Source organism: Charadrius vociferus, unplaced genomic scaffold, assembly GCF_000708025.1.
Source record: "Charadrius vociferus isolate BGI_N301 unplaced genomic scaffold, ASM70802v2 scaffold75, whole genome shotgun sequence".
NCBI classification, from domain to species: Eukaryota; Metazoa; Chordata; class Aves; order Charadriiformes; family Charadriidae; genus Charadrius; species Charadrius vociferus.
The window spans coordinates 482,656-497,519 of NW_009648545.1; the positions used below are offsets into that span (position 1 = coordinate 482,656).

Sequence of the window (14,864 nt, forward strand, 5' to 3'; positions counted from 1 at the left end):
CCGGTGCCCTTTGCAGGACAGAGCCCTGCCGGTGGCACGGGCGGCTCGGCAAAGCCCGGCTTGGAGATGCCAGATCTCCCTCTGTTGAATTGATGCGTGTGTCCAGCCGCGTCTGGCGACTTGAACCTTTGGAGAGGTTTGCCAGGGTGTGGGGAAACATGGCACCCTGGCTCCGGAACCTCTTTGTGCCGGCTGTTGCATTGTCCTTGCTGTTTGTCTGGGGCATTCGGAACCTTCTCTTTTTTTAAACTTGTGAAGACAACTTGTTTCTTACTGCCCGTGCCTCCATGCAGAGGCCCTGTTGCTGTACACCGGTGTGGGTGCAGAGAACACGCTATCTACCTCAAAGCATTGTCAGGTATCAGTACAAAGCTCGGTTCCTCTGTCTTTCATGCTAGAAAGGGATTTCACAGAATCACAGAATGGTCAGGGTTGGAAGGGACCTCTGGAGATCATGTAGTCCAACCCCCAACTTTAACTATGTGCTAATTATTTTAACTGTATAAAGTCAAGGTACCTTCTCTTGTAGGTAGCCACGTGTGTGATTATTAAAGCAGAGCCATTGCTGTGACTGGAAGTAATTAGCCCTGCCAGACCAAGGTGGTTTTTTGCTGCACCACCATGCTGCCGTCCCCGGCACCTCTGCAGATGGCGGGGGGTGATGGGGAACTCCCCACTGCCGTGGTACGCCAGACCCATAGCGCTGCGGGGAACCCCATGTTGACTGTCCACATGCTGAAAAACGTGTCATCAGCATGAAAACATGTAACATGGGTGGGGTGGTTTGGTGTGCTGTGGAGATTTTCCCAATGTCTTTGTTTTTAAAAGTTTGTGTGTGTATAAGATTTTTTTGTTTGTTTTCTGTGCTCTTGAAGAGAAAGTTAAAGTATGCACAAGAAGTTGTGTGTTCCTGCAATTGGAATATGTATGGCACTTCTAGACATTTTTCAGTGTGGGAGGAGTTGGCTTAACTGAACAAATAACAGGTGGTAACTGTGGTCCAGGGAATACTTGATGTACGTGAGATGAGTTGACCTGCCCACATGGGAAGGGCTGAACTTAAACCACTTTTTATTTTCTCGCCCATTCTTGTAAAGCAGCTTCTGAAACCAACACGAGCAAAAAGGGAAGGGTGCAACTAGCAGTAACATTGTGAAATTGATCCTTATAACAGGGAACTTGTTAACAGGCTTAGCAAGAAGTCCCAAAGAATGGCCATGAAAATAAACATCAGCTTTGTTGATGCGTTTCATATTTGAACATAGATTCCTGACCATGAGGTTATTATTTTGAGACATGATTTCTTTTACTCTTAATTCAGTCCACTCCAGTGTAAAAGAACTCTTGTATGGTGATGATATTAAGAATATATTTTCCAAGTTGTGGGTCAAAATAGTTTAAGGAATAGTTAAGATAAGGTTTGTGACAGTTGTGGACAGAGATTAGCCTTATTAGTTTTATTACTGTTCCTGAAAACTATTCTTGAGAGATTTAAAAACTTTTTAAACAAATATTTATCTGAAATATAAATGAATCATCCAAATGTGGTATTTGTTACCTGAATGTGACTTGAAAGTTATTTCTGAAATACTGTCTTCCATTTAATTCCACCTTAGGAGGTGCATTAGAGCTTAGACTTTTAAAACAAGTGGGATTGTGAGTGATGGGTTCCGAAAGAGTAATGTTGAAAGTAGAAGTTTTTCATGAAGACAGCTACAACCAAGAGCGTGGCCTATAGGTTGTGGCCTCTAATGGTGTGAAGGAAGAGGACAATGCAATGGTTTCTCTGTTCTTCTCCCTTTTTGTTGACATCATCAAAACAAATAACCGTTTTCATCCAGATGCCTGTTTCATACAAGCTCAGTCAAATGATCCCTGTCTGTCATGCAGCCTATTGAATGCTCATCTGGTGTTAATTGATTTTTTTACCCTACCTGTCCAGCTAGAACGGTGATTGGAGTAGAAGGAAGATTGTCCAGGGTGTGCAGTCTCTCAGCCATCTGAGTTCCCCGACAAAGTCATGTGCCACCACCTTCCTTAGTGGCAAAGGGTCGTAGGCACATAAGTTAAGATTGTTAAAAGTCTCATTTCTGTGTCATCATGAATCACAGGTTTGTGTTACTAGGAAAAATCCCTGTGTTATTGCAGGGGGAAGAAAAAAACCCAGAGATTTTGTAACAGGCTCGAGTAGTAGCGAATTTTTCTAAAGTTATGTATGTTATGAGAGAAAAAAATCCATGGTAAATTTTCATTGAAAGCTTTTTATGCAGCACCTAAACACTCAAGGCAGGGTGCCCTTCCTCCTCTTCAATTACGCAGTTTGGGTAAATGATAAGCAGTTATAGTTTTCTAATTAAACTTATACGCATCATAAGGCAGATGCATTGTATTATGAAAAGACTACAAAGAATAAATGTTTTTGTTTAAACAATGGTATTGCCTATAAAGCCATAGAGAAAGTTTATGAACAAAAAAACCCCTTGTACACAAGTGAACAAGATTGTGATCTCACAGGCTGTGAGGTTGTTATTTTGCTGTATTGCAGTGGCTGTGGTCCCATAGCACACGTTTTCTGTGAGAAGCATTTCTGTAGAGGTGTAAGTCCTCCCAAATCTGTCATAGTTCAAAGTGGTGCAACTCTCACTATAGAATTAAAGAAAAAAAGAATTATTTTGACTTTTTCTTCAAGAGAAAACTTTTGCTTTTCAGTGCCTCTTATTTAAAAAAAAATAAGTCTGAAGTTGCAAATTCAAGTGAATTAAGTACTTTGTTTCTAATGCATGTTGAATAAGAGAACCAGCTCTGAAGTCTGTAGATTTCCTGATACTCACTTTAGAAGGAAATAAGAGTTAATCGGCAAAAATGAACCGCATTGAAGATAAACATGTCCTGTGTTAACAACACTAGTAGCAAATCTGCATTTTAATTCTTTTTTTTTTTTTAAGGCAGGATTTTTTGTCACTCTTACTTTTCTAACAAACCATCTTATCCCATGAGTTGCTTTTCTTACCAAAACAGTAATTATTAGTACTTGTGACCCCTCAGATACCACTCCAGATATTCCTTGACATGTACAGGAAAAGAGTCTGATCCAAGTAATGCACCAACAGGTAGGGTTAAGTATGGGTAGGAGTGACATGGTGGAAATTCAACCCACAACATCTCACTGGGCACCTGCCCAGCTGGGGAACAGGAGTTGACACCACTGCTTCCCTCTTTCCAGAGTTGAAGATGCTGTATGACAGTAAGTGGGCTAGGTAGAACCTGCACCTGGGCATGTACCACCCTCTGTCCTTGCTATCACTGTTGCATCCCGCTAAGCTGCTCCAACTTGCATTTTCTCTGGATAGACTTTTTTTTTTTTTTGAGTCTTTTATATCAGGAACTTGCCAGCTATATTGGGGTGAAAAGTGTGTTGTAAATTTCTAGGCCAGCTGCGAAAGACCTCTTTGAAGAGGATTTTTGCAGATGGCCAAAGACTGGAAGAGGGTAGGTTTAGATTAAATATTAGGAAGAATTTTTTCACTTTAAGGGTGGTAAGGCACTGGAACAGGTTGCCCCGGGAAGTTGTGGAGGCCCCATCCCTGGAGGTGTTCAAGGTCAGGCTGGATGGGGCTTTGAGCAACCTGGTCTAGTGGGAGGTGTCCCTGCCTATGGCAGGGGGGTTGGAACTTGATGATCTTCAAGGTCCCTTCCAACCTAAACCATTCTGTCATTCTATTTTATAGATATTGAGGGAAGAGAGGGGCAATTCACAGCTGAATTCCTCTGTGGCTGACTAGTTTGATGCTTTTTAGACCTAATTGTCTTTAAGGTGCCTCAGTCCTAATATGGGCATATTTATTATTTGGAACATAAAGAAAAGAAATTAATCTCATGGCTATAAAACTTGGAAATAACAACTAGAATTTGAACTTGTACCCAGCATACCCCTTCTTGGTTTTATTTGACAGCTTAAAAGAAGCAAGTACAAGCTGTTGCATTCAAATAACATTTATCTCAAGAGTGGTAATCAATGCTCGCTTTGTTATGTTGATCATGTTGTATAATACATGGGCCTAAAAGCATCTGAAATCTGTGAGCTGTCTTTGGCATTGTATTTCTCATTTTTCTTTTCTGTCTTTCCAATTTGCTAAGTTTGCTGGAAATTTCATATAAAGACATGAACAATTCATGCATGCAGAACATATTGACTTCTGTTTTTCACTAACATTCATTGACCTTTTAGGTCAATAAATTTTGAAGTTGACTTAAGAAGTCAATAAGCCTTATTTTAATTTAGATTAAGTTTTAGTCTGATTCAGCACTCTGCTTCCCTTTTTATAAACAAAAAAGAGCTTATAGCAATTTATTATTAAAATGTATGTCAACTAAGAACTGTTTCCTATAGGTCTGGGAATCCCTGGCTGGATTATAATTTTTTGCTGTATTCCCAACGCACCATATGAAAGTGACATTCCAGTCTCCCAGTGCGTACTCTGTCCCTCTCAACTGCTCTAACATCAATTGCAGAAAGTGATACAGATAATTAAACAGAACCGTGTGAATTTCAGGAGCAAATGTTTTCCATCACATTGGAATTTCACCTTACATGAGCAAATTTGACTTAAATTACATTTCCATCTGACATTATTAATTCCATCAAGGAAGCTTTGTGTAATATTAATTACAGATACCAATTATATTATTTCATCTTTCCTTTCCATTGGAGCTTCAATAAAAATTCATCAAGTGAAGGACATGATTATCATAAGAATTTTAAAAATCCACCAAAACTCTTTTACCACACACACACAAAAATGTTAATACCATTGAAATCATGCATGTGAGAGTGTACTTGTCAAAGTTTTGTGCACAGTACATCCATCAGTAAAAAAAGGAACATTTCCTCTACTGCATTTTTGGTTTACTGCCATGGATGCTTTCCTTTGATAAATTAATTTGGCAGACAGGTTCTTAGAGAAATCAGTGCAACTTAAAAATTTTGTGCTTTTTCGATCTGTTTAGTTCATTCAAATGACATTACTACTGGTGAAAAGCCACTCTGAAGTCATGTTAAGTTGCCGTGTTTTGACCTTACGGGATTTTGACCATGCAGTATGGCCAGCTATTGCAATGTCACCTTAACTTTACTTCACATAATTGACAAAAATAGCCTTACTGTTTTTCAGTGGGAAAAAAATGAGCAGAGAAATTATCAAATGATATTTTAGATTTCAGCAATAAAGTAATTGGGAAAAAAAAATTGTTAACTGTGAGGAAATGTATCACTCTAAGATAGCAGCTGATAGCTGGCAGATTCTAATATTAAGACTGGAGCGTCAGCAATGGATTCGACAAATGGACCACTCGGTGGATAAAGAACTGGATGGACGGTCGCACTCAAAGAGTTGCAGTCAATGTGCTAGTGCTTGATTTTAGCATTAGCATTCTGGATCTAGGATACACAGTGATTAAGGCTGTAGAAACAATCCTCTTCATTTTGAATGAAATCCAGTCTATGCTTGTCCTTGCATTTAACTAGTGCAGCTAATTCCTATTCCTGTTCATGTAACCCTAGATACTTTTTTTTTTTTTTTAGGGATTTGGAAGTAAGAACAGAAAAATGGTGTTGCACATGTAGCAGCTTTGTAAGCATTTCTACCTCCCCATTCATAGCTGCTGTGATGAAACTGGAAACAATTGAAATCACCGATGTATTTGCCAAGTATTATTGTGCGTAGGCCATGAAACCGCTGCCATGTCACTTGCCTATTCATGGAAATACCTACATGTAGTTTCAGAGTATCTGCACCTTTGCTTTGACCTGCCCTTCTATTGCTTTGTATTGGCATTGCTTTGTATTGTATTTGTGTCATGTATTGGCATATGGTTGTTTTCACCATTGAATAATTTCCTTTTACAACTTCCATTTTGAATGTATACGGTTGGCTAGTTATTCTTTGTTTGATATAGTTCCTTTTCACTTTCTGTTCAAAATTGCATGATAACTAAAGCTAAGAAGCAATCTTCAAAAGGAATCCATGTTATTATGAGAAATGTTACGGATTTTCTTCTTTATTCTAGGCATTGATTTTAAAGTAAAGCCAGTAACATTTGATGATACAAGAGTGAAACTTCAAATATGGTAAGTTGTAATTTATATCACAAATGAGAGCCAACTAAATTACATTACAGCACGAAAAATCTCGTCTGGTTTTAATTGCGTGTCTTCCTCAAGTGCAATTGTTCCTACTAGGTCATGTTAAAATTTGAATTTGACCCAGGGGAGCGTATATTTTGCAGCAACTAATGTAAGCTAAAAAGAGGGTTGTCGCTAGGTTGCTTTAACAATAAAACTTGCAGCATACAAACAATGCAGATCTACGATCCATATTAAGTATATTTAATTGTATAGGAACATTGAGGGAAGTGCCAAAACAAGAAAATTTTGCATTTCGTTACCCATCAAATGCATGTTCAGAAGGGTCACTGAGAGAAAGCTAGTAAGATGAATCTTTCGGAACTTACACTCTATATTTTGTTTTTGAAGTTTTTCTAAAGGCTATATAGGACTACCGGCAGCTGTCTCTCCAGGCATCCAGTACTGAAGGTTATTTATATTTACCAGTATTTAACTTCTCAAGGAGTAACTCTGTACATGAATTATCTGACCAGTGTTAGATCTGCAGTTACTCCATCTCAGGTTTTAACACCAAAGTCTTGGAGGCTCGTTTACAGCTTTCTTAAGGCATAATTATGTGTAGGAATCTCTGCACCCCTGTGTTTCATGGCTTTTTCCCCAAACCTACTTTCCATCTAAACCAGCTTACTGTCTGTGTCACAGTTTACAAAGGGCTTGTCACAATATGGAATGTCATCTGACTCCCGCAGTGCTTGTACTCCAGATTTTTTTTATCACCTGAGTTGTACTGATCTTAATAATATAAATGTATATAAAGAAGCAGTGATGGGCTTGAAGTTAGACTTCAATCACTGATTTAGCTTCCCTAGTAGGGCTGTATTATTCAGAGTAATTATCCAGTGTATTTCTTTCAGTGCTGTATCTTGCACCCAGATTTCCTCTCATCCTTATCTTTTCTTGTTCCTTTCATGTTAGGGTACATAATGCAAAATTTGGACAATACTCCTTAAAATAAAGTAATTTGTCTTGGGGGTTCTGCAGTTTGTTCATGGGTTTTTTGTTTGTGTGTGTGTGATTTCTTACAATTTCTTTCAGGGATACTGCTGGCCAGGAACGATTCCATACACTTAGCACTAGCTATTTTCGTGGCGCACAAGGATTTGTTCTTGTATATGACATCACAAATCTGGACAGTTTTCAAAGTATAACAAGCTGGATGAAAGACATACATGAGGTAAATATATCTAACAGTGGTTGATCTCTTAATGATTTACTGCAGTTAATGTTTTAAATGACTGCATGAGATTTATTCTCATTCCTCAAGCTGCATGTTTCTAACCAGAATTTCTTACATTTAACTCAGCACACAGTATGGTGGTAGGATTACTCTTATCTGAAACTGGAATACAGTGTAGATTTTCCAGGACAAGTCCATGGTGATGCAGGAGTGTTTTCTGAAGTACTTTTAAAACATAGCTTCCAAGCAGGTTTTGGGCATGCTGAGTTATGGTACTTTAATCAGTGGTGTGGCTATGTTCAAGCCAATCTGCACGAGCTCATCCCAGGATTTTAATTGGCTTCCTTGTCAAAATTCCGTATCGCAGCCAGTGATTTCGCTTTCCTAATTTCATTGCTTTAGTGTAGTTACCACATCCCAAGAATCAAAAGAAACAAATCAAATTGAAGATCCTCTTGTCCTTGCTGGATATTCCCTTTGAGAGGATGGTTTCAAGAGGGAGGAACTAGGGGAAGAAAAGGAGAATCTTTTTTTGGTGGCAGTGAGCTGTTTGGTTAGCTCAGCTGCTTGTGGTACTGCAGCCAGAAAAACATGCTTTCTTTCATATGACATAGGAAGTGATTCAACAGCACGTGGCTGCCAGACAGGGAGTGTGTTCCCACCACCCTCCCTGCTACTGAACGTGTGCCCCCACTGTGCTGCTTCTGGAGCTTGTCAGAGCCCTCTGAGGCTCCTTCTCACTCTCTAACGTGGTAGAAAACTCACAGCAAAAGCAGTTGGATGGTTTTTTGCTCCATCAGGGGGTTTAAGAGGTTCATGAAAAGGTTTGACAGTTACTGGAGTTAGTGTAAGGTAAACAGGTAGGAGGAAGAGGACCAGGAGAAGAAAGTGTGGGAACAGTGTGAGGCAGGAACTAGGGAGGGAGGAGTGGGCAAGCCCTTAGACATGAGGTCATTCAGCTGTCTGTAACCCTGTACTCTGAGTCTTTATTACTAGGTCTCTCTTGATGTGTTCTCTGTTAGGTAGAGGCAGGTCAATTTTAGAATACTGGAGAAGGGATCTACAGCAATCATCTAGTCCAGCTGCCTGACCACTTCAGGGCTAACCAAAAGTTAAACCATGTTATTAAGGGCATTATCCAAATGCCTCTTAAACACTGCCAGGCTTGAGGCATCTACCACGTCTCTAGGAAGCCTGTTCCAGTTCTTGACCACCCTCTCGGTAAAGAAATGTTTCCTAATGTCCAGTCTAAACCTCCACTGATGCAGCTTTGAACCATTCTGATATGTCCTATTGCTGGATACCAGGGAGAAGTGATCAGCAGCTCCTTCTCCAATTCCCTTCCTCAGGAAGCTGTGGAGAGCAATGAGATTGCCCTAAGCAAGCAAGTTTGTAGTTAGAATGCTTGTATAAGTTAGTATGCTTGTGTAAGAATCCAAGCAAGCTAGTGCTCTTTGTAGATTAAAATCAAGTAAACATTCAGGCAGTTTTTGTAATACTCTGTGAATTGGTAGGAATATGACATGATGGGTGGGAGAGTTCATCTTGGGAAAGCGGACTTGAAATAAAACCATCAAATGCATCCTTTTCTGTCTTCACAGCTTCAGTATACGGATGAATTAATGAACCACATTTGGTCATATATCCAATAATACATACATAGGATATTTTATACCCTTGGTAAAACGTTACATTTACATTACCTCAGTATTAAGAACCTTACTATGGTGACCTAGTATGTCGTTTATCCTTGATCTTAGACCCACCTTAAAAATCTTAGTGGCAACAGAGCCTAACTTCAGTAATGTGTTACAAAGGAGATTTGATGATACAATATTCTTACTGGCTTGTCTGCACATACTTCAAACTAACACACATTTTATTACTTCGTTAACAAAAATGTGTGCCCTTTGCCTGTTAGGCAAACCAACAAAAGTCACAGCTAGATATGTCACTGGTTTTACACATCACATGATTAGCTAAGACTTAACCCAGCACACAGTATGATAGTAGATTTACTGTTATCTGAAGCTGAAAATGTAAATTATCCATATATATTCATTTATACACATCACTCTATATATGCATATATCTATATATCTGTGTGGATAAATTTATTTATAAAAAACTGATCTGTCTCCACACTTCCTCCAAAGGGGTCATTTTGTCCTGTCATCTTTAATTAGATCAACTGGGTGGTTGATTCAGTGGGCTACAATTCACAACCATAAACACAAAGAAAGTAGCAGGACTGTATGGCTAGGGTGGAAGGAAGGATGGGACTTGTAGCCACCGTGCAGGCTTAGATCTGCTTCAGTCAATCAGGAAATCACACTTGCACAAACCTGCTTTCTGTTTGTGACATTTAAAAACTTTAATGTAAACATACTCAAGCTGTTAGTATTTAGATTGTTTAATCTTAACCCCTGAAGGTACTTTGTTAGTTTAAAATTTTAAAAAATGGAAAAATACACAATTTAAAACAATTTCTGGGAATGTAAATTGCATGATTGATTGTACCAATCTCAAAAATAGCAATTAGTGACTGTTGTAATAGAGCTAGATAATAATAAAAAATTTAATTCAGTCCTAGTGAGATATCAATTTCTGATGTGTCTTGGTGAAAATATATGGGGCCATTCATTGCAAAAGAAATGTTTTTAAGCAATAACTGTTAAAACACAGGGCATTTCATGAAAATTAATTACTTACTGGAGGTTGGTGACATTCCCTGCATTTGCTTTGGCCTGTGAATGCAAACGAGTATTTAATTCCCCACAAATGCCCAGTATCAAAGTGACTGTTACTACAGCACCCTTTAAAATATGCAAGTGTAGAAAAATTAAGTAAAATATAAAAAGGGAAACGGATACATGTTTCATTAAACACCAGACTAATAGGTAATGTAAAGCTTGCACTTGAACCAAACAGGATTTTTGAGATAATTCACTTATTATATTACACTCTCTTTTTAAATTCTTTGTACATGGAGATTTTAAACAGAAAGTTTTTTTAAAATCTGATCAGTGTGCTAAGCCATTTTTACAACAGTTGAAAAGCAATTTAGCATTCCTAAAAACTCCATTGATTTTATAAAAACTGGTCAGTCAGTGCTATTACAATCAGATTACCAGTAACGCTCTTATTGTATTTCAAGTATTTTAAGTGTGGAATAGAGCAACTTTCTTATTAAAAATGAATTATTGTTCAAGGAAGTTCAAGACGCAAATATGCAACCATATCTGTCTTGTTTTCATTTGTATTCAGAACTAGAGGAAACTAAGTAACATGACTGTACTTAAAAAAGCTTGCTAGAAAAATGTACTCACAGATTAATATCTTGGGATGTTATTGGCAAATCCAGTACAGGTATATTTGATTTGTAATGCACTCATTAGGAGCATGATAATTGCAGGAAAATTACTTGGAACCTGAAACCATTCTTTATTTGTAGGATTGCGGGTCATGTCCAATTTATTAAGGTGGTGTTCTTGTCTGCTGACATGGTGTTTAGCTGTTGTATGCAGCTGTTCTGAAAGGCTGGTTCTGTTTGGCCTTTAAAAATTAAATAGAAGTAACTGTGTACCAAATCCATGTGCAGAAAACAGTTCTTTCCAGGATGTTTTGAACAAGATTCCAGCTAACTTATTGGCAAAAAGGTCCTCACAGTAGAGTGGTCAAATGCTCAAACAGGTGCCTGGGAAGATACGGAGATACTTAAAACTCCATTCAACAGAGCCTTGAGCCAGCAATGTGCTCTTGTGGCCAAGAGGGCCAATGGTGTCCTGGAGTGCATTAAAAAGAATGTGGCCAGCAGGTTGAAGGAGATCATCCTTTCCCCACTACTCTGCCCTGGTGAGGCCACATTTGGAGTACGGTGTCCAGTTCTGGGCTCCTCAGTCCAAGAAACACAAGGAACTACTGGAGAGGGCCCAGCGGAGGGCTACAAAGAGATCAAGGGAATGGAGCATGTCTTTTTTGAGGAAAGGTTGAAAGACCTGGGTCTGTTTAGCCTGGAGAAGAGAACACTGAGAGGGGATCTCATCAATGCTTATAAATATCTAAAGGGTGAGTGTCAAGAAAATGCGGCCAGACTCTTTTTAGTGGTGCCCAGTGACAGGACAAGGGGCAACAGGCACAAACTGGAACACAGGAAATTCCATCTCAACATGAGGAAAAACTTCTTTACTTCGAGGGTGGCAGAGCACTGGAACAGGCTGCCTGGAGAGGTTGTGGAGTCCCCTTCTCTTTAGATATTCAAAACCCACCTGTATGCATTCCTGTACAACCTGCTCTAGCTGAACCTGCTTTGGCAGGGGGGTTGGACTAGATGATGTCCAAAGGTCCCTTCCAACCCCTACCATTCTGTGATTGAGCGACCTGACCTGACTTTGAAGTTGGCCTGTCTTCAAGCAAGGGGTTACACCATGTGAATTCCAGAAGTCCTTGCCAACCTAAATCACTCCATGCATGGCATCTGGGTCTCCAAAAACTTGACATAGATGGTAGGTCCTAGTTTTCTTTTAAATACGTTGGACTGGTTTTCATTGTGCTAGTCTCCTGGTGTGGCCATGAAAGTAGCATTACTGGTTCCTAACAATTATCTCTATGCTGGAAATTCTCTGCTAGCACAGAATTTTCTGCATGGAGAAAATAAATTCCTTTTCTCATGCAGTAGCAAGTCTTGGTGACATAATTTAGTGTTCTTGGAATACATTAGCTTTCTGTTTGTACTACCTGAAGAAGTGACCCCTCAACCAGCATATGAAATGTGTAAGTGTGTTGGGTTACTGCCATTTTTGCATCATCCCCTTTTCTGGTTCTGTTTGTTTGATGCATCTGAGAGTTGGGGTACTGGACTGTCTTTCGGTGTTTCTGCGTCATACTTAAATAAAAGCGGCATGGCAAACTGCTTCACAAATGTTGATTATTTTGACTTCAAACTCTTCTGAGTTTTTCTTCCTCAGATGGAAAAGCTTGGTGTCAAAAGGATCAAATTGTTCCGGTTCATAGATGGCTCTGATTAGAACTGAAAATTCTTGTTCTTGTCCCTTTACTAAGTTGGTTTATCTCTAATTGTAGATTGGTTTCAGGATAAATTGGTTTATATCTAGTCGTGTCTAATGAATTCTATCATTTGTTTATTTCCTGAAGTCCTGGAAACTAGGCATTTGTAACTGAGGTCATAAGGTGGCACTTAGAAAAATATATGGAAAGAGACATGTATGGGAATCATAATGTGAACACTGCCCATGTGATGCTGTCAAAGAGACTGTGAGGACAATGTATTCCTAGCAAATTACTCTTCATTAATACAAAGAGTAAGTTTCTAGTGTCATTGTCTAGTGAGTAGGAAGAAGAAACTTCCCAGCTTTGTGGCCTTCCCCAGCTACGCCTTCGTCTTTCTGTATGACCATGTGTATCCTCTTCAGATCTGAAAAATTATATTAATGTTACATTTATTCCTCAAATACAAACTAATTAAGTATTACCATAGTGTATTTATCAGGTGTGGGTTCTCAATTTCACTGCTTGGACCTACAAACAAACTTCTATTCCTTTTTCAAACTGTAATCAATGAGTATCAAAATCATGTGGCCCTGCACAGCTATGCCCTGGAAATGTGGTGGAGGGGCATGGTAGTGATTCTGTAAGGTCTATCACTGGATAGATAGCTTTGTACAACAAGGAGCCTGGATGAGCTGGTAATCTGGGGAGGTTGAGGCCAGCCATTCACTGTAGGGTCTGTGCTCACCATTAAAAAAGTGAAGGGATAGTGTCTTCCAATAACCTGTAAGTACAAATGTGACATAGTTCTCTTTCAATAAAGGTGTCTGTGCTACTTTTGATACTCACATGAATTCACAGCACTTTGGTGAAATAGTTTCCCTGCAAAACAAGAACTGCAGAAAAAAAAAAGACCTAACATTTGAAAAAAACCCCCAGATTATATACAAAAGGGATGCACAAGATATTTTTCCTTTTGCATTTTAGTTTTCTATTTATAGTCAAGCAGTGAGTTGTGTATTTACCCGGTTGGGTGCGCAGGCTAGGTGAAAGTTGAGCAGTACGGTAATTAGTGAAGGGCATGGGTGGACAGCTCCTATCAGAGCAGGCTGCTGGAGCGCACCATGGTACTATGGTGTGAGAGTCCAGTGTTCCTAGTCCCATCCGTGGCACCACTGCTTTTGAGGTTCGGGCGCTTGCTCCCTCCTGTGGCCACCTGTCACAGCAGCCTGGCTCCCACCACGGCCGGATCCAGCTGCCGGGGAATCCAGCAGGGGAAAAACCCTTTTGTCAAAACCTGATGACTCCAAGCTCTGCCAAATGCTTCAAAAATTTGGTCAGTCTCAATACATCTCTCAGCTCCAGTTTTTTGAGAAGTATAGTGCTGATATTTCCTTTTTCAATGTTAAAAAAAAAAAAAAAAAAGGCTAGGTTTTCTCCAAGTTCAGATTATTTTTATTTTTTAAGTTTCAGTGAAATGTGAACTTTGAAATGTTAAAAACGGAAGAAAAACTGAAGAGAGCGAACCAAAAATCTGGATGTATTTTTGAGGTACCAAAGCAAAACACTTTTTTTTTTTTACTCCTCAAAAAAAATTTTCTTTTTGCCCTGAGGAAATTGATGAAATTTTTAATAGTATTTTTCCATGACATGGGAAAAAACGTTTCCTGACTCTATTAGCTTAGTCAGTGCTGACTTGCATAATAGCATCTTAACAACTGTAAAATAACCATCCTCTTTTTAGCTATAGATTTTGCATTTGTAAAGCTTATTCCTGAGCTATAAATAAGTGGATGAAAATAAACAGTGAGCTTTAGGAAGCACTGAAGAGCCATATTTTTGGCCAATTCAAATCAGTGTACCTCTGCAGTTTTTATGCCAACTGAGCACATGGTCAAACTTCTGCCTAGTCATATTGACTTCATTTTTTAAGACTTGATCTACATAATCAGTTTTCAGAATTTAAAATGGACGTAATTTTGGTGTATAGTCTTTAGTTTTCTAAAAGCAAGAAACTGCAAGATACCATCTTTAAAAAAGGCCTGTTTTCAGTGCTTTGGTGGAGGATCCAGTCAAAGTGAAAATACATTATTACATTATATTGATGTAGAAATAATAGTTATTTGCTGACATAAATACGGAGTGATTGGTAATACTGATAAATACTTACTGAAAGGCCTGGTACCTCTAACCTCTTTTAAATTTTGTTATTGTTTGAAGCTGTTTAGAAAGAACATTCCTACTGCAAAAATTCTTGCTGTTTGTACAGAAATAAAGTTCCAGGGGTCATTTCATGGTTTTGTATATACAGCATGCAGGTATTTCCCTTTGACCTTTTACTTCAGAGTGAAGTCAAATCTCACTCATAAACCTTCAGCTACATACGGTGGTCTTCAAAATAAAAAAAGTTGATTATGTGATCACAGAATCATAGAATCATAGAATGGTTTAGGTTGGAAAGGACCTTAAAGATCATCAAGTTCCAACCTCCCTGCC

General features: G+C 38.9%; 1 protein-coding gene across 1 annotated transcript in view; it reads left to right on the forward strand.

Moving 5' to 3' along the window:
* The window catches only part of LOC104287293 (ras-related protein Rab-10-like), a 61,054-nt gene that overhangs the window by 28,474 nt on the left and 17,716 nt on the right, over positions 1–14,864 (forward strand). Inside the window, exons 2-3 of the mRNA XM_009885976.1 lie at positions 6,067–6,127; positions 7,220–7,358. Of these exons, the coding sequence (XP_009884278.1) occupies positions 6,067–6,127; positions 7,220–7,358 (200 nt within the window). The remainder of the gene's footprint in view (positions 1–6,066; positions 6,128–7,219; positions 7,359–14,864) is intronic.